The sequence below is a fragment of the Taudactylus pleione genome, unplaced genomic scaffold (assembly GCF_031769625.1).
Source record: "Taudactylus pleione unplaced genomic scaffold, aTauple2 ptg000154l, whole genome shotgun sequence".
In the NCBI taxonomy this organism is placed as follows: Eukaryota; Metazoa; Chordata; class Amphibia; order Anura; family Myobatrachidae; genus Taudactylus; species Taudactylus pleione.
This window is the reverse complement of record NW_028284556.1, coordinates 2,350,979-2,370,714: the sequence shown is the minus strand read 5'-3', so window position 1 is coordinate 2,370,714 and position 19,736 is coordinate 2,350,979. Positions and strand designations below refer to the sequence as shown.

At 46.5% G+C, this 19,736-nt stretch overlaps 1 protein-coding gene across 2 annotated transcripts in view; it reads right to left on the bottom strand.

Annotated features, from left to right (window-relative positions):
* SIPA1L2 (signal induced proliferation associated 1 like 2) overlaps window positions 1-19,736 on the bottom strand; it is a 249,628-nt gene that overhangs the window by 62,894 nt on the left and 166,998 nt on the right. For both annotated transcript variants that reach the window (XM_088474334.1, XM_088474335.1), the window contains exon 15: window positions 7,859-8,078. In XM_088474334.1, the coding sequence (XP_088330460.1) occupies window positions 7,859-8,078 (220 nt within the window). The remainder of the gene's footprint in view (window positions 1-7,858; window positions 8,079-19,736) is intronic.

Below are 19,736 nucleotides of genomic sequence, written 5' to 3'. Positions count from 1 at the left end.
GATGTCAGGATGACTTCCGATGGATCCTGTTTTGCTTTCAGCAGTAAGTATGACTAAACCTAACCTCTAACAACTTCCCCTAGTGACTAACCTCCCCTCCTGTAGACTAACCCTAACCCTCCTCCTAGTGCCTAACCTTAACCTCCCCTCCCGTAGCCTAACCCTTCTTCTAGTGCCTAACCCTAACCTCCCCTCTCGTAGCCTAATCCTTCTTCTAGTGCCTAACCCTAACCCCCCTCCCGTAGCCTAACTCTCCCCATAGTGCCTAACCCTCACCTCCCCTCCCGTAGCCTAACCCTCCCCAGTACCTAACCCTAACCATCCCTCCCGTAGCCTAACCCTAACCCTCCCCCTAGTGGCTAACCCTAACCTTCCCTCCCATAGTCTAACCCTCTCCCTAGTGCCTAACCCTAACCTTCTCTCCCATAGCCTAACCCTAATCATCTCCCTAGTGCCTAACCTTCCACTCCAGTAGCCTAATCCTAATCCTCTGCTGCCGGTCCGTGTGAATGTCAGCATTTCACATGTCAACAATGTTCAGTGTTAACATTTCAACATGCGATGTTGATATTATGACATTGTAAATATCAACATTATGACTACATCCTTCACACATGCAACAGCATGGGTGTAACAGGGTGACAACAGGGCATTTGCACATGCAATTAGCTTTATGTGCGCATGTCCTGGTAATGTAGGCTGATTTGAGGGCTGCATAAGAGATGTGCATATGCAGATATCCATACGATTTCAATTGGATCTCCTGCAACAAGGGCGCAAATGTAGATAATAGAGATGACAGCTGCTCTACCAAGCAGAAGGCTGGGGCAGTGCTCTAAGGCATGCGGTCAATATCCCGGCACACGGGATGCCGGCGCTTAGAATACCGGGGCTGGAATATCAACACCTGCCAGAATCCTGACTCCACCATCACAAAGGTAAGTAGCGGGGTTAGGTGGAGGGTTATGGTTAGGCAATAGGAGAAGGGTAAGAGTTAGGCACTAGGGGGATGGGTTAGGGTTAGGCACTAAGGGGGGAGGGTTAGGTTTAGGGTGCGGGGAGGGGGTGGGTAGGTTTAGGGACTAGGGGGAGGTTAGGTTTAGGCAGCGGGGAGGGAGGATTATGGGTAGGGAGAGGGTTAGGATACCAAGTGACAGGTGTCAGTATCTTAACCCTGTCGGGATGCCGACGTCTGGATTTTGACCGCCGGGATCCTGAGCGCCTGCATTCCGTACCCAGCCTGTCTGACTTAGAATACAGACAGGGGATTTCTGATTGCTGGAAGGGGACTGTGGGCCTGATTCAGAGCCGCTCGCTCTGACAGAGCGCTCGCTCTGAATCAGGGCCGGGCTTTTTTTTTTTCTGATCTTTTTTTTTTTCTGATCGGCCTCTTGGCCACTCGCATAGCTGTGAGTGACCACCCACAGCTATTACGAGCGGCCATGATGATGGTCGCGATGGTCAAGACCATCGCGACCATCGGGCTTGCGACGAGACTCTTGTGGTAGGGTCTCGTGGCCGCAAGCCCCAGAGAGATTTCGGCTCTGTTAGAGACTCGTGATGTCAGTGGGGCCGCCCCCAAATGGCAGGCGTTCTCATGGGAACGCTTCCGTTTGGGCAGTCATCCACCCCGGCCCGCCCACCAAAGGGGGCGAGCTGTCACTCAACATCGACAGCTCGCCCCCTTTGGTGCGATACCCGGATCGATGGATTGCCCGTCGCTAGCCGGGTCTCGCGCATGAACACGACGGAGCCGGCTCCGTCGTGCGCATGCGCTGTGGGCCACCATCGATCCGGTTGCGAGCGCTCAGCGCTTGCGACCGGGTTTGAATCAGGCCCTGTGTGTTTAGTTAAATACTGTGAGAGACCTATTAAAGTAATTTGGTAGAAATCACCCTAAAAGGAAAATATCTAGTTCCTGCTCTCTTTTCTGTGCTTTGTTTCAAATTCATGCAGTTTTTAGTCGTTTTCAAAAACGTAATTTTGCCAGTGATCTCTAAAGTATGTGCTTTGTTATGCTAATTTCCAATGAAATCCTCTTCCTGACACATTGTGAGTTTTCTGCAAGAGCTGGAGATAGGAGACAAATTATAGGATAGGGGAGCCAAATATATATTTTCAGATAGATTATAGAGAGTGTGGGTGTGTTTTGTCTTGTCTTGCGAGTCCTTGTGTGAAAGTAGAGAGACAGTTAGTGCCTTGTGCAGTGTAAATTTGTGTTTGTAACGTTAATAGTCTTATCAGTATGTTTATACAAATGGAATGTCTTTTCCAGCTTAGTAATTGGTTTTGTGTCCATTGTTTATTGGTATAATGGATGTTGTTAGTGAGAATGTATAGAATACGATAAAAAGGAGGCATGTAGAGAGCCAGGATAGAAAAGAACAATGTGTAGTGAGCAGAGGAAAAGATACTTCTTGATTTTTACCTAAAATATTCTTATAATAATAAATTTGAACTATGATCGCATCCATCGACAGATATTTAATAAAATCTCATTGTCCAAACAAGAAAAATTGCTAAACTGGTTCATGCTGTGAATGAAGCACAGATATGTCCTCATACATCTAGTCCTATTATGCCACGTGGCGTGAGATGCTTGGCGCGAGTGAGCTGCCATGTACTGTGCAACTCTTCTAGTGCTGCATTTTTAAGAAGTATTTTCTGCAAAAAAGAAGCAGACAATTCCCCCCGGTGCTAGCATAGTGGCACGGACCAGGCCATGGCCGGATTTCCCACTAGGCACCTTAGGCATTAGCCTAGGGCCCGGCGGGAGCCAAGAGGCCCGTGGACTGGCCCCTTTGCCCGAAGAAATCTACACGATCAAAGCGCTCACAGAGGAGCACTGCCCAAGTACCGCGTGATGTCATGATGTCACACGGTCCCGCCTCCATTCCCAGAGAGTCCCGCGTCGCTGTCTGCACAGTGCTCATTTGGAGAATGTGTGTGCAGTCAGTGTGCCACTGCCATCATACAAAAAAGGGTGACAGAGACACCCACACACAGCACACTGACTCACTGTCACCGGGTGCACGGGATCTGTGCTGAAAGGGCAGAGTGAGGATCTGTGCTGAGTGGGCGAGGGGTCTGTGCTGTGAGGGGAGAGGGGGTCTGTGTTGAGAGGGCAGAGGGGGCGGATCTGTGCTGAAAGGGCAGAGGGGGATCTGTGCTGAAAGTGCAGAGGGGGGGAACTGTGCTGAGAGGGGTGAGGGGGGATCTGTGCTCAAAGGGCAGAGTGAGAATCTGTGCTGAGGGGCGAGGGGTCTGTGCTGTGAGGGGAGAAGGGGTCTGTGCTGTGAGGAGAAAGGGGTGCTTAGAGGGGAGAGGTGATCTGTGCTGTGTGGGGCGAGGGTAGTGTGCTGAGTGGGGTCTGTGCTTTGAGGATAGAGGGCTTCTGTACTGTGAGGGGCGAGGGGCTGTGCTGTGAGGGGAGAGGGGGTCTGTGCTATTAGAGAGGGCGTTTGTGCTGTGAGGAGAGAGGGGGTCTGTGCTGTGAGGGGCGAGGGGTCTGTGCTGTGAGGGGAGAGGGGGGTCTGTGCTATGAGTAGAGAGGGGGTCTGTGCTGTGAGGAGAGAGGGGTGCTTAGAGGGGAGAGGTGGTCTGTGCTGTGTGGGGGGGTTCTGTGCTTTGAGGAGAGGGGTCAGTGCTGAGAGGGGAGAGTGGTTTGTGCTTTGAGAGGAGTGCTCAGATGGGAAAGGGGTCTGTGCTGTGAGGGGAGAAGGGTCTATGCTGTGAGGGCAGAGGGGGTCTGTGCTATGAGTAGAGAGGGGTCTGTGCTGTGAGGAGAGAGGGGGTCTGTGCTGTGAAGGGCGAGGGGTCTGTGCTGTGAGGGGAGAGATGGTCTGTGCTATGAGTAGAGAGGGGTCTGTGCTGTGAGGAGAGAGGGGTGCTTAGAGGGGAGAGGTGGTCTGTGCTGTGTGGGGGAGGGGTTCTGTGCTTTGAGGAGAGAGGGCTTCTGTGCTGTGAGGGGAGAGGGGTCTGTGATGAGAGGGGAGAGCGGTTTGTGCTTTGAGTAGACAGGAGTGCTCAGAGGGGAAAGGGGTCTGTGCTGTGAGTAGAGGGGTGCTGTGACGGGAGAGGGGTGGGGAGAGGGGTTCATGAATTAGGAATGAAAGTATAGTGCTATGGATTGTTTGAGGGAGGGGGCCCCAAAACCTTGCTTAGAGCCCCATGCGGTCTAAATCTGGCTCTGGACCAGGCACACCGAGAGGGGTTGTTTGGCTCGACTACAGCAATGATGGATGGGACAAATCTGTAGCTCTTGTGCGAGGAGAACAAAGGACATGGACCTGCACTAACAGATGTGGTTTTAAATTGTTTTTAAAAGTAACCACCTAAGGATATAATTTAATTTCAAGTACCCTAAACCAGATGTCCATGAACAAAAGTGAATTGATTGTGGTTGGGATGAGCCATCACTGGGGTTTGCTGAATTGTAAATTACAAAGGAAGAAGAAAAGCAGGCAAACACCTGTTAGATGCACTTGTGCACAGGATGAAGATTTTATACACTGAAAACTTTACTTTTAATGTGGAAAAATACAGTATAGTAGCACATTGGCTTTGAAACTAAACAAATGATTAAAAAGCAGCAGGGAAATATAGATAAAGAAACAAAGGTGTGAAGTATATACACATAAACAAGAAAAAATAATTTACAAAGTTTACATTCTGCAAATCTATAACATGGAAGAGTATTTCATCAGTGCTTATTAGTATTCATTTACTAACAAGCGCTGTTGAAATAAACAGGGTTTTTTAAAACACATTTTATTGAGCGAATCACAATAAAAATACATTAAACATAACTCTAATATACACAAATCGTATAACACACAAATGGCCCTATATCAAAAGTATATCATACATTAGTATAGTGATTCAATTTTAAAGATAATAGAAGATAGAGAAAATAATCTCGCAACAACGGTGTAGCAACCCAGGAAAAGACAAAATGAGGTAGAGAAAAAAATAAAGAGGGAAATGGAAAGAGTAAAGAGAAGACAAAGAAAAAGGGAACAGTAATTAAATAAAAAAAGGGGGGGGGGTGACCTCTAATCACAAAACTCATATACAAAAAATAAAACAGAGAATTAAGTGCTAAATGGGGAAGAGATATTTTGGTAAGTCAGCCAAGGGGACCAAATTTTGTCGACAGACTTTGAAGAATGATGTATTATAGCAGTCATGTATTCCATGTTATAGATGTACCAGATACGCGTTAAAATTGCCTGTATAGGTGAAGGTGTGAGGTTTTACCAGTCATCTGCTATTTAACAGGTCATAGCAGATACAATATGCCGAAGCAGTTTATTTTGATGACGGGAGAGGGTGGGAAGGTGCAAAGGAAGAAGAAAATATTTAGGATCAAAAGGAATTGTAGCATCAAATGGGTGCGAGAGAAGATTGATAACCTCCTGCTAGATGCCAGTCAATTTTGGACAGGACCACTATATATGCAGGAATGTGCCCTCGTTCTGACATTGTCTCCAGCCAGGGGCAGAAGTATGGGAGACAATAGAAGCGCCTGCCGCCGGGCGCCAGCACTGAAGGGGTACCTCTTCCATCACCCACAATATATTCACCCCACTTAGGGCTGTAAATATGGGGGATAGGGGGGCACTAAATGATAACTTGCCTCCGGGCGTCTGGGATGAACTTACGCCACTATCTCCAGCACCTATCCGAGGTGTTGGGAAACATCACCTTTAATCGAGAAGGCACATAGTACCACCGATATAATAATTTATAAGTGTTTTCTTTCATTTTTACACAAATAGAACTTGAAGTGGCATTATCCCAAATTTCTGTCCAGTCTTCACTATCTATGGTCTGACACAGATCCAGTTCCCAGGCTAGTTCATGTGGACCTCGGGCAGAATATAGTAGAAATTAGACCTCTGGTAGAGGAACATCTCCAACAGATGGACTCAAAAGAGGTTAAGGGTCTACATGTTAAAGTTGAGCTAATTTTAGAATGAAAATGTCTAATTTGCAGATAGCGAAATAAATATTTGGATGGAATTGCTGCTCTTTCTTGATTCTCAGAGAACTGAGGAAACTTTGCATCAATAGTTAAATCATTTAAATAATACATTTTCCCTGATAGCCAAGTGGTAAAAGAGGATTTACATAAACCTGGGGAAAATAAGGATTGTGAAATAACGGTATCAAAGGAGACAGACACAGGGCAAATTTGAAATATCTATTAACAAAATCCCATATAGCCAACGATCGAGAAACTACAGGATGGGAAAAAACAGTCCAAGGGCAACAAATCCTGGGGAGCCATAACAGAGAGGATACCGTGGCCAGTCCCAGCTCCTCGGCTTCAATGTCCACCCAGACCTTCCTTGCATCAGAATTATACCACTGCACACAGTGAGAAAGCTGCGCAGCATAATAATATTTTTTAAAATTGGGAATACCAAGACCTCCTCCACTAGAGGGACACTGCAAAAGTTAAGTCTGAAATGAGAAGTTTGATGCTGAAGGAATTTAAAAACTTAAGAGGGAGTAAATACTGGTAAAGTTTGGAATAAATCTAGGAGTTGAGGAACAACGCTCATCCTGACCGAATGTATTCTGCCTATCCACGAAATTAAATAATAGACTATTTTGTAGAACAGATTTAATACAATCTAGGAGTCGGGGGAAATTTGTCTGAAACACCTGATAATAGTGATGAGTTAGAGAAACACCAATACTTTACTTCCCTTTTATGCCAGGTGCAGGGAAGCAGGCCTTCTAGGGTAGTGTAGCAGGAATATAAAAATCGGGAACTTCTGTTTTGGACACATTAATTTTGTATTTAGAATGGTGGGAGTACAAATTTATCTCAGATAAGAGCAAAGGGAGAGACTGAGCCGGTCAGTGAGAGAAATTAGGATATCATCAGCATACAAAGCGATTTTATGTTTTGAAGGGCCTGTGGATATACCGCGAATAGTCTTATTACAGTGGATCCTCGCCGCCAGGGGCTCCATGACAAGGGCAAATATTAGGGGTGAATGGGGGCAACCCTGCCTAGTACAGTTAGTGATCCCAAAACTAGTGGAGGTAACAGTATTAACTGAGAACTGCGCCAATGGAGAGCGCTAAAGTGCCTTGACACTGACTAGAAATTTACCAGAGAAGCCCATTTTATCTAAAACTGCAAATGCAAAAGGCCAGGAGATGCGATCGAAGGCTTTCTCCGTATCGAGTGCTAAAATAAAAGAAGCTTATTGATGGAATGTATCAGGTCAATAGCACTTCTAGTGTTGTCAGATGCTTGGCGACCTGGTATAAACCCGACCTGATCGGGGTGTATCAGATATGAAAGTAAAGGGGCTAAGCTGTTGGCTAAGATTTTGACATATATTTTCAGATCAGGTAGAGGAGTAGAAGACAAGTAGTAGAGCAATTCCTCCACCCCAGATGAGGGGAAAAGGGAGGGATCTTTTAAATTATAGAGGGAATTATAAAAGGTCCGAAATTCCTCAGCTATAACTACAGGATCATAGGTATAAGAACCAGGTGTCAGAGAGTACAGTTTATCTATCGCGCCTAACTCTTGCTTGCGATGTAACTTATTAGCTAGTAATGAATCAAGTTTATCAGCCTTCTCATAAAAACGTTTGTAAATTTATTTTACATCACTTTTAGCAACTTAATCTGGCAATAACAAAACCTTATAGTTGCGTAAAACTGCATTGGGATCATGCATAAGAAAGTCACCCAGGGCAATCACTGGCAGAATTGCTGGCTGCCTATCCTTACTGAACTCAGTTATACAATGCTTGGTGTTGAATATATATAAAAACGCAAAGGACAAATACAAACAACACAGTTAAATAAATTCTCATAAAATACTTACTTCTTAGATTTCCCATGCCAGGATTCAAATGAGTCCGAGTAGGAAGTGTACTATTGTATGGTGGAGTTGTGCTGAACAGAATGTCATTTGTCAAGGCTTGATCAAGTATTGAACTATGTGAGCTAGCATATGAGGATCCTCTGCGGTTACTGCATACGCTTTCATCAGAAAGTGTCCGGTAAAGTGACTGCCTCGGCGACAATATTCCGTAAACTGAAAACTAGAGAAAAAGAGTAAGAATATTAATATAATCACCATTTTATTAAATTTATTAGCTGGACAATTTTGTATCACTTTTATTTTTGTATCTTTCTTGAATCAGGTCATATAAACTCTTTTATAGTGAGATGAACTTTAATGCCTCAATTAAAATAGCTAGTATTGTCAGGGGACATCACAAAAGATTCAAGAGCATCTGTTGGTTGCGAATGGCAAATGTTTGGATGCCCCAAAAACATGGTGCATGTTCCAGTTGAGAGAAACATCTTGGGATTTGCTGCCAGGTGAACTGCTGCGAATGACAAGTAGTCACTGATGAAAACATGTTTAGAGTGGCAAACCCTACTAGATCAGTAAGAATAATTAGCTTAGTGGTTAAGGGCATTTACTATAAAAAATACCCCTAGGAGACTTCATGGAAACATTAGTGGCAGGTATATATCACCTTGAACATACCTTGGTGCCTATTTAGCAAGACCAGCCGCAATTGCCGGGGCTCTCTCGTATACTTAACCTGCACTGCTGGCTGTCCTCCTATGTCTTAAGATTAATATAAAGCATTCTTTCTTATTAAAAGTATATTAAAATAATAATTAACATATGAACATTTTTTTTTCTATTTTTATTTAAAACTTTTGGGGAGCAGCACAAAAAGCATACTGTAGTTCCAGGTCACACGTGCAGAAGGAACTCTGATTGGCCAGTAATGCAGTAAGCAAATGCTTACTGATGGCGGTCAGTATCGCTGGGGAGCTGGTCATCGCATAGCTGTCCAAGCAATTGTTTGTTTAATTAGTCGGATTAATTAATTAGATTTTCTATCACTGCAATAAAATACCTCTTTGTTTTCATCACTCTTGGGGCGTTCCCAGCACTCCCGTAGATGCTGGGCTGTCCCCAGGCTCTTCCCAGGTGCACCCGCACTGTGAATCTGAGTGCTCTCCCCCAACTTTGCCCCCCTGCAGGACACTGCTGGGATGGCGTCACATTCCCTTCAAAGCAAAACAGTTAGGAGGTATATGACAGTGATGTCGTACACTAGTATTAACTGCGTCATTATAATGCCTTCAAGCTTTAATAAGCCTGTGATAATGCACCAAAATCTAATATGGCGGTAATAATGCCCAGCAGATCAGATAGGACACTAATGTTGCACAGATAATGTGCTAATGATTTTGAGATCTAAAAAAATCCTGTTATGATGTTCCAATTTATAATATTCCACTGATAATGCACAGCAAGATTACATGTGAGGAAATAACAGTGATGCTGCACAGCCAGATGCAATATGCCAGTGACACCACCCACAACTCCACAACCTGGCCACAAATTGTACACTAGGAAACAAGAAAATTCCCTCTGGGAGTCTCTGCAAATTTACATTTTCTTGATGAAACTATACAAAGACTGGGTTGGATCCAAATAAACAAAACACCTGTAAAATTAGTAAATAAGTTATAGACCATCATGACGTGTATCAAGTATTAATCTGCAATTGAAAGAAGCACACAAAGTGCTGATTGTGGTTTATGGGAAGCCTTGCTTTGTGCACATGTAAGAACAGGCTGTAATACACTGTGCAGCCCTAGAAGATGTTATACTAAAGCCGCGCATGCATTTCTTTTCTTATCTTCCACAAGCCCGGCTTCTGCGCGTGCGCAAACAAATGTAGGGACTTTAGTCCGCACTGCTGACCTAAACTGCAGCCCGGACTGGAAAATGATTACAAGTATCTTCCTGGGGAAACTTTTAAGGAAGAGACAAAAGTGTAGGCAATGTGTTGGGAATGGTCACTAACATGGAAGCCTTCTTCCTGTGATACTGTAATTTTGTTATAGTGAAATAAATGAGAAAGAGATTACGTATAATGTTTTGGAAACAGGACGAAAATTAACAAAAAAAATAAAAAATTCAGACACTAGACCTGATTCAGACCCGCTCGCGAGCGCAGGACGCTCGCAAGCAGGTCGATGGTGCCCTACTGCGCATGCGCACGACGGAGGGAGCTCCGTCGTGCGCATGCGTGAGACCCGGCTAGCGACGGGGTAGCCGTCGCTCCGGGTCTCGCACCAAAGGCGTGCTGTCGATGTTGATTGACAGCACGCCCCCTTTGGTGGGCGTGCCGGGGGCGTGGCTGCCAGACGGAGGCATTCCCATGGGAACGCCTACCGTCTGATGCCGGCCCCACTGACATCAGTAGTGATGTCAGTGGGAGTGATTTTGGCTCTGATAGAGCCAAAATCACCTTGAGCTTGCGGCAGCAAGACCCTACCGCAGGGTCTCCGTCGCAAGCCCGATGGTCGCGATGGTCTTGACCATCGCGACCATCATCATGGACGCTCGTCCAAGAGGCCGCTCCATTTTCATGTAGGAGGTCCCTGATTCAGAGCGAGCGCTCTGGTCAGTGTCCGGCTCTGAATCAGGCCCACTGTTTGCAGGTATTGCAGGTTCTTGTGGTCTGTATAAATATAGCAGTAAATAATTGCTCTTTCCAACAGATGCATCCACTCTTCTAATATGTGTTTTATGCTATATGATTATGCACCCAGTCTCTGATAATTATTCTCTGCAGGAGCAAGTCACAAGGATAATTGTTCCCAGAATTATTAGTGATATAATACTGCTCTTATTACAAACTAGCTGTTGCCGACGGCTTTGCACACGATGAAATCGCTTCTACTAACATATTTTTTATTTGAGGTGATCTAGTTGTATTGGTTTATATAGGGGCTCTGTCGCGGGAGTGGTCAATGTAACCAGCAGCGCTATACAGACTGGTGGCAGCAGTGCATTCACCCACCACTCACACCAATGTCACTGTGTGCCCTGTGCACAGACTGCTATGTAGCCTATCCTATTCACCCACCACTCACACCAATGTCACTGTCTGCTCTGGGCCTGATTCAGAGTCGGACGCTCTGACCAGAGCGCTCGCTCTGAATCAGGGCCCTCCTCCCTCAACTTGGAGCGGCCTCATGGACGCTCGCATAGCTGTGGGTTACCACCCACAGCTATAGCGAGCGTCCATGATGATGGTCGCGATGGTCAAGACCATCGCGACCATCGGGCTTGCAACGAGACCCTGCGGTAGGGTCTCGGTGACCGCAAGCCCTGGAGTGATTTTGCCTCTATCAGAGCCAAAATCACTCCCACTGACATCACTACTTATGTCAATGGGGCTGGACTCAGACGGTAGGCGTTCCCATGCGAACGCCTGCCGTTTGTGGGCGGCCCCACTGATATCACCAGTGATGTCAGTAGGAGAGCTTTCTGGCTCTATTAGAGCCGGAAACTCTCTGAGGCTTGCGGCAACAAGACTCTACCGCAGTGGTCTCGTCGCAAGCCTGATGATCGCGATGGTCTTGACAATCGCGACCATCACCTGGCCGCTCGCAATAGCTGTGGGTGGTCACCCACAGCTAAGCGAGCGGCCAGGAGGCCGCACAAAAAAAAAAAAAAAAACGCGAGCGTCCGTCTCTGAATCAGGCCCACTGTGCACAGCCTGCTATGTAGCCTATCCTATTCACCCACCACTCACACCAATGTCACTGTGTGCCCTGTGCACAGACTACTATGTAGCCTATACTATTCACCCACCACTCACACCAATGTCACTGTGTGCCCTGTGCACAGACTGCTATGTAGCCTATACTATTCACCCACCACTCACACCAATGTCACTGTGTGCCCTGTGCACAGACTGCTATGTAGCCTATCCTATTCACCCACCACTCACACCAATGTCACTGTGTGCCCTGTGCACAGACTGCTATGTAGCCTATACTATTCACCCACCACTCACACCAATGTCACTGTGTGCCCTGTGCACAGACTGCTATGTAGCCTATACTATTCACCCACCACTCACACCAATGTCACTGTGTGCCCTGTGCACAGACTGCTATGTAGCCTATCCTATTCAAGTGAACGTGGGCCCAAAGCACCTCTCCCCAAAACCCTTACCGGCCGCACGCATGGTGTCACACCTATCTCTTGCATTGATGATGTCAATACATTTTGTTTTTGTTATTGCTCAGCTTTAACTTTACGGATCGAGATGAAACAAAGTGCAGGTTATTTCTAGGAGTTTCTACTACAAAATTATGCAGTTTTCATGAAGATTGGTTTAGTAGTGTTTTTCACCAACTTGGAACAAACAGACACAACGTTCCTATTATATTAGTAGTGTGACACAGTTAGGTTAGGGGGTCCCTCTCCTGGGTAGAAGGACTCCTTCCTTACACACACACACAGCAGCAGGGAAGCAGCACACCAGTCTGGATGCAAGTACAAGCTGGTCGGCGCCAGTCTTTATTGTACAATGTCAGAAATATAAAGAAAACATAAATATAAATCCTAGCCCTGTCGGGGCACTAACTTCACAGGTAGTTCCCTCACTACCAGAACCTGGCAGGGCCTAATGCCCTCGCCAGCAACAAAGGCACAGCACAACACTCACAGTTAGGTTTCCAAGTGTCTCTGAGCAAACTCCCTGCCTGCTCTCCCAGGTGAGACACTCAGCCTTATCCAAACTAGGCTTATATTGGCCACTCTCAGGTGGAAACCCTAACAAGCCTGTTACCAGGCTGCGAGAACCAAAACCTGGAGTGGCCGTGGGTGGAGCCCTCCCTCTCCTCTCACCCACAACCCCCAGGTCCCAAACCGGCTTTTCAAAAAGCCGAAACTCAAACCTGCTACACTGCAGACTTTCTCCTGGGGGTTTAAAACACATAAGACAGGAATCTGGGACAAATGTACCTGCCACAGACCACTTTACCAATGATCCTATCACATATCCCCCCCCTTTGTTTCGACCTGTGGGGCGGAACAACTGAAGCCCCCAAACAATGAACGCGTGACAACGCGTCAGCATTGGCCAGCTGGCTTCCTGGCCTGTGTTCCACTGAAAATTTAAAAGTTTGTAACGCCAAGAACCATCTCGTAATTCTCGCATTACTGTCCTTATTTTCGGACATCCACTTCAAAGGGGCATGGTCAGTGATCAATTTGAACTTTCTTCCAACCAAGTAGTACCTGAGAGCCTCTAATGCCCACTTTATGGCCAACGCCTCCTTCTCCACTGTGGCATAGTTTCTCTCATGTACATTCAACTTTCTACTTAGATAGAAAATAGGGTGTTCTTCACCCTCCTTGTTCTGGGACAGGACCGCTCCTATACCCACTTCTGATGCATCGGTTTGTACTATGAATTCCCTTTCAAAATTAGGAGTCATCAGGACACAACGCTACTTTCAACTCCTGAAAAGCTTTCTCTGCCTCAGGACTCCATTCTACCATGACTTTTTGTTTGCCTTTGGTCAGGTCAGTCAGGGACTGCCATGGTGGCAAAGTTGGGTATAAACCTCCTGCAGTACCCTGTAATTCCCAAGAAGGCTCTCACCTGCTTCTTATTCAGAGGCCGTGGCCAGTTTTGTATGGCATCAACTTTATTGAGCTGAGGCTTTATCAGGCCTCTGCCAATGGTGTATCCCAGATATTTTACTTCCTCCATGCCTAGACAACACTTTTTTGGGTTGGCTGTCAAACCTGCCTTATAGATGGAGTCCAACACTGCTTGTACCCTGGGTAAGTGAGACTGCCAATCAGGACTATGAATGACCACGTCATCCAGATAAGCAGCCGAATACCGTCTATGGGGCCTTAGAATCCTGTCCATCATTCTTTGGAAGGTAGCAGGTGCCCCATGTAGCCCGAAGGGCAACATCTTGTACTGAAACAAGCCCTCTGGCGCTGAAAAAGCTGTCTTTTGTTTGGCGCTCTCGGTTAACGGTACTTGCCAATACCCTTTGGTTAGGTCAAGAGTGGTTAAATACCTTGCCGTCCCTAGTCTCTCAATCAGTTCATCCACTCTTGGCATCGGGTAGGCATCGAATTTTGAAACACTGTTCAACTTTCGGAAGTCATTGCAGAAACGCACACTCCCGTCGGGCTTTGGAATCAACACAATGGGACTTGACCATTCACTATGTGATTCTTCAATAACCCCTAACTCTAGCATATTTTTAATTTCTTTCGACACCGATTCTCTTTGTGCTTCTGGTAACCTATAGGGCTTTAGATTAACTTTAACCCCTGGGTCAGTGATGATGTCATGTTTAATGACCGAGGTTTTCCCAGGTACGTCAGAGAACAGCACCCTATTTCTGATCAGAAACTCCTTGACCTCTTGTTGTTGAATTGCCGACAGGGTTTTGGCCACTGTCACTTCGGGAACTAAGGGCCCTGGATTTACTGGAGGGGCTCGGACGGCCGACAGTACCGTTCTATCTTTCCAGGGCTTTAACAGATTTATATGGTATATCTGTTCCGGCTTTCTTTTCCCCGGCTGGTAAACTTTGTAATTGACCTGTCGCACTCTTTCTAAGATTTCAAAGGGCCCTTGCCATTTAGCCAAAAGTTTATTTTTCACAGTGGGAACCAACACTAACACTCTGTCCCCAGGAGCAAAGCTACGTAACCGAGAATTGCGGTTGTATACCCTCTGCTGTGCCTGTTGAGCCTGTTCCAGGTGCTCTCTCACTATCGGCACTACCGCAGCAATTCTCTCCTGCATTTGAGAAACATACTCAATCACCGTTTTGTAAGGACTAGACTGCCCCTCCCATGTCTCTTTGGCAATGTCTAGTAACCCCCTTGGGTGTCTCCCATACAACAAGTCGAAGGGTGAAAACCCGGTGGAGGACTGGGGAACCTCTCTTATGGCCAACAATAAATACGGCAATAAGTAATCCCAATCCCTACCATCCTTGTCGACCACTTTCCTAAGCATGTGTTTTAACGTCTTGTTAAACCTCTCGACCAGCCCATCGGTTTGGGGGTGATAAACCGAAATTCTTAACTGTTCAATTTTGAACAGGTGGTATAACTCTTTCATGACTTTTGACATAAACGGTGTACACTGGTCAGTTAGTATCTCCTTGGGTATACCCAGCCTGCTAAAGACATGAACTAGCTCTCTGGCAATGGTCTTGGCTGACGTATTGCGCAACGGGATCGCTTCCGGGTACCTGGTAGCGTAATCCATTATGACCAGAATATACTGGTGTCCCCTGGCAGACTTCATTAAGGGTCCAACCAAATCCATCGCTATTCTTTCAAACGGCACCTCTATAATAGGCAATGGAACTAGTGGACCCTTAAAATGTGGCCTGGGAGCATGATACTGACACTCAGGGCAGGATGCGCAAAAGTCAGACACCTCTTTATGAAGCCCGGGCCAGAAAAACCTCTGCATTATTCGCTCAGTGGTTTTCTCTACCCCTAGATGGCCTGCCATTATATGACCATGGGCCAGATCCAACACTGTTCTTCTGTAGGCTTTGGGAACTATTAGTTGTTCCACAATATCTTCCCCCTTCTTAGTCACCTGATATAACAAATCCTGACACATTGCCATGTGGGGATAGGACAAAGGACTATCAGGGTCTACGGGTTTACCATCAACTACTTTTACATTCTCCCTGGCTTTTACCAAAGTAGGGTCATTCAACTGCTCCACGGCAAAGACCTCTCTTCTGACCTCTAAATCAGGCAGACAATCACCTGGCCCAACAACACTTCCCACCTCAATGGGAGGCACATCAGTTGGCGGGCCACCGTCATGTTCCGCATTCTCTAGTTCGCCAACCATAGTAGAAAAAGGGAATAACTCTGACTCAGAAGAAACTCCCTCCTCCACTACATCGACAACCTTCTCAAATGGATCGGGGTTGTTCACCTCTGGAACAAAACGGCTTTCCAACAACTTCCAGAAGTGAGCAAAGTCCCTCCCCAATATTGCATCGTACACCACAGACTATGCACCAAACCCACAGAAACTTTAGCAGAGCCACATGGTGTCTCGATGTTCACCTCGGCCGTAACATAATATCGAGTATCCCCATGTATGCAGGTCACACCAACAGTTTTCCAGGTATGCCTCAAGGGGTTCACCAGCTCAGCTTTTATAAGTGTCACCAAGCTACCAGAGTCTAACAGTGCCTCTACTCGGTTGCCATCTACAGTGAGTACACACATGTGCTTATCAGTCTCAGCCTGCCGGCCAGCCGTACAGGCTCTCTGTGCAAAGAAAGACCCCCTGCGGTAGACATGAGCAGTATCACATTGCATAGGTTCAGTTGTAAGTGAACAATTAGCGGCAATATGGCCGAAGCCACCACATCGGAAACACTGAGTCATATTAATGTCTAGTCGTTTACGGGGCAAGAACCTTCCTGGCCTGGCAGGCCTGTCTCCAGGTTCTACACCCTCAGTCTTAGGAACATTCCACCGCTCAGCACCCTTCTCCCCTGGAACAGTCTTACCAGTGTCTGTGGGAGTTCGCCGGTGCGCCATCGGGGCTCGGTGGGGCATACTCATCAGCTCCTCAGCCGCCACGTACCTCTCCACCAGCTCGACCAACTGGTCCGCGGACTTAGGGTCTGCATGGCTCACCCACTTGCGCAGAGTCACAGGTAATGATCGCAGGTACTGGTCCATCACGACCCTTTCCACGATCTGTGGTCCCGTCAGCGTCTCGGGCTGTAGCCATTTTGAGGACAGATGGACGAGGTCATGCATCTGTGAATGTGGAGGCTTGTCCCTATGAAACTCCCAGCGGTGGACCCGTTGGGCACGAACAAAGGTGGTGACTCCCAAGCGAGTTAGGACCTCCTGTTTCAGTTTTTTATAGTCCTTGGCATCAGCCAGGCATAAGTCAAAATATGCTTTTTGTGGCTCCCCAGACAAAAAAGGTGCCACCAGACTTGCCCACTGCTCCTTGGGCCAACTCTCCCTTTCGGCCGTTCTTTCAAATGCGGCGAGATAGGCCTCCACATCATCGCCCGAAGTCATCTTTTGGAGGAAGTGACTGGCTCGTACGGAGTGAGTGGAGGTGGGAGGACCAGTATTAACATCTCTGGACCGGGCGACCAGGTGCTGTACCACCTCTCTTATGACCTGGCTGTTTTCCGCTAAGGCCTGGCGGGTTTCCTCAATGGCGACCTGTTGAAGTCTGTTAGTCTCCTGCTGAGCTCTGGTAGATTCCTGCTGAGCTGCTGTAGCTTGGAGCAAGGCCTTAATAATTTCCTCCATTTTGTCCTGGGGTGTAGATTGGAAGCTGAACCTTGCCTCTCTGAGCATTGGCTGATGCCTCCTCTATGGGACTCCAAGGACACAGTGTTATTTCCACACTCACAAATTGGGTGTCTGTCCCTTTAATTTTTAAATGGAAAGTTTTCCTCTTGCTGAAACTTCAGTGTGTGTGGTTGCCCGCATTCTCCACCATATTGTGACACAGTTAGGTTAGGGGGTCCCTCTCCTGGGTAGAGGACTCCTTCCTTACACACACACACACACACACACACACACACACACACACACACAGCAGCAGGGAAGCAGCACACCAGTCTGGATGCAAGTACAAGCTGGTCGGCGCCAGTCTTTATTGTACAATGTCAGAAATATAAAGAAAACATAAATATAAATCCTAGCCCTGTCGGGGCACTAACTTCACAGGTAGTTCCCTCACTACCAGAACCTGGCAGGGCCTAATGCCCTCGCCAGCAACAAAGGCACAGCACAACACTCACAGTTAGGTTTCCAAGTGTCTCTTAGCAAACTCCCTGCCTGCTCTCCCAGGTGAGGCACTCAGCCTTATCCAACCTAGGCTTATATTGGCCACTCTCAGGTGGAAACCCTAACAAACCTGTTACCAGGCTGCGAGAACCAAAACCTGGAGTGGCCGTGGGTGGAGCCCTCCCTCTCCTCTCACCCACAACCCCCAGGTCCCAAACCGGCTTTTCAAAAAGCCGAAACTCAAGCCTGCTACACTGCAGACTTTCTCCTGGGGGTTTAAAACACATAAGACAGGAATCTGGGACAAATGTACCTGCCACAGACCAATTTACCAATGATCCTATCACAGTAGAGATAAGAAAGCTGCCTTTACCTGTGAGACTAAAGGTCTAGAGAGAGTCCTAATAGCAGAGTTCAGTTATGTAAAAAAAAGCCCTTTTTATGGAAAGCAGAGATCGCTTTGGAGGGTCATCACAAATTTAGTGGGAAAAATGATATAACCTAAAAATAGAAGCTGTGACAGCTCAAATATTTATCTTTATTTAAATCTCTCATTAGGTTGCTGAAACAAAGGCATTGAATAACTGTCAACATATTTCCAAAGGGCAAATCTGAGGACAAAATCAAAATATTATCCAAGTATACGATGCAAATTTAAAAAACATGATTCTATAACCAAAATATGGAAACACTGCTGGTGCAATAAAGAGGCGAAAAGGCATCATTTTGTAGTTCACTAAAAGAGAGACATGCTGCTGCAACTGTTTATTCCAGCCCCCTAAGAAAGCTAATTTGATTGTCTAGATCCTTCTGACACTTCTAGTTTACTCTTTTCAACCTTAGGGCACGATTCTATTCTGCGCGATGTAAATAGCGCCGGGAGTGAGCTCCCGGATCTATTTAATACACCGTGCTGCCAAGTCCGACTAATGATTTCTTCTCTCATCCCTCCGGGGATGAGAGAAGAAATCCGACAAAAGTCCCGGCGCGAGGCTGTTTTCTGCCCTTCGCGCCTGGAAAACAGCCTTGCGCCGGGAAGTTAGGTCGGGGAATGCCCGTTATCATGCCTAAACACCCTGTTTAAGGTGCGAGAACGAGCCTTCCCCGACCTAACATCGCGATGAATTGAATAGCTCTGGGAGCTATCTCCCGGAGCTATTTACATCGCGTTGAATAGAATCGTGCCCTTAGGGGTAAATTTACTAAAGTGAGAGTTTTTAGAAGTGAGTTTTAGAAGCGTTGTTGCCCATAGCAACCAAACAGATTCTAAACATTTAACTGGCACCTTCTAGAAGATAATAGCTAGAATCTGATTGATTGCTATGGGCAACTTACCCCTTACACTCACCTGGATGCCCACACCTTAAACAATGGATTTGAGGCACAATGGCTTTGAGGCATCATCTCGGCTATTAGTCTGTAAATAAAGTTACAGGGAATCCTGAATCACAAGTTTGGGCTCTAACAATGCTAAAAGGTAATTGTTCAGTCTGCAAGACCTTGTGGGTGCAATACGTGAATATTATAATGGCAACCCCAGCCTTTTTGTGTGGGCCAATAGTTATAAAGCAATTGGGGAACTTTAAATATGAAAAAAGCTGAGGGGAAGATGACTCAAACTGAGTCTTCTGCACTGCTACTTTGGCAAAGGTCTCCAAAAAGCCTCTTGTTAGGGGAATTCAGATCTTTAGAATTTACAGACAACAGTTTAACCATAACTACTGTAAGCAGTAGTAAAACTAACATAGCAGTAGTACCTCTCAGCCCATGCAGCAGACAAAGAAAGGTCCACCACTGACTCAGAGTTGTAAGCATAATAAATTGTACCCAGAGGAGAAGGGTTAAAGTGGGGTGGGGGAAGAAAATAAGAATGGGGATAACTATAAAGCTCTAGAAGAAAGCTAGAGATGGCCAATGGAGCAGAGTGGCTAAGGGTGTTCTAATAAGAGGAAGTGCCATAGCCTCCACCATTTAGAAAAAGTATCAAAGAGGACTGGAGAATCAGAACATACAGAGGAATAGCACTCCCCACCAGCGGCGCAAGTTCATGTCAGACGCCTGGAGGCAAAATAGATGGTGGTGC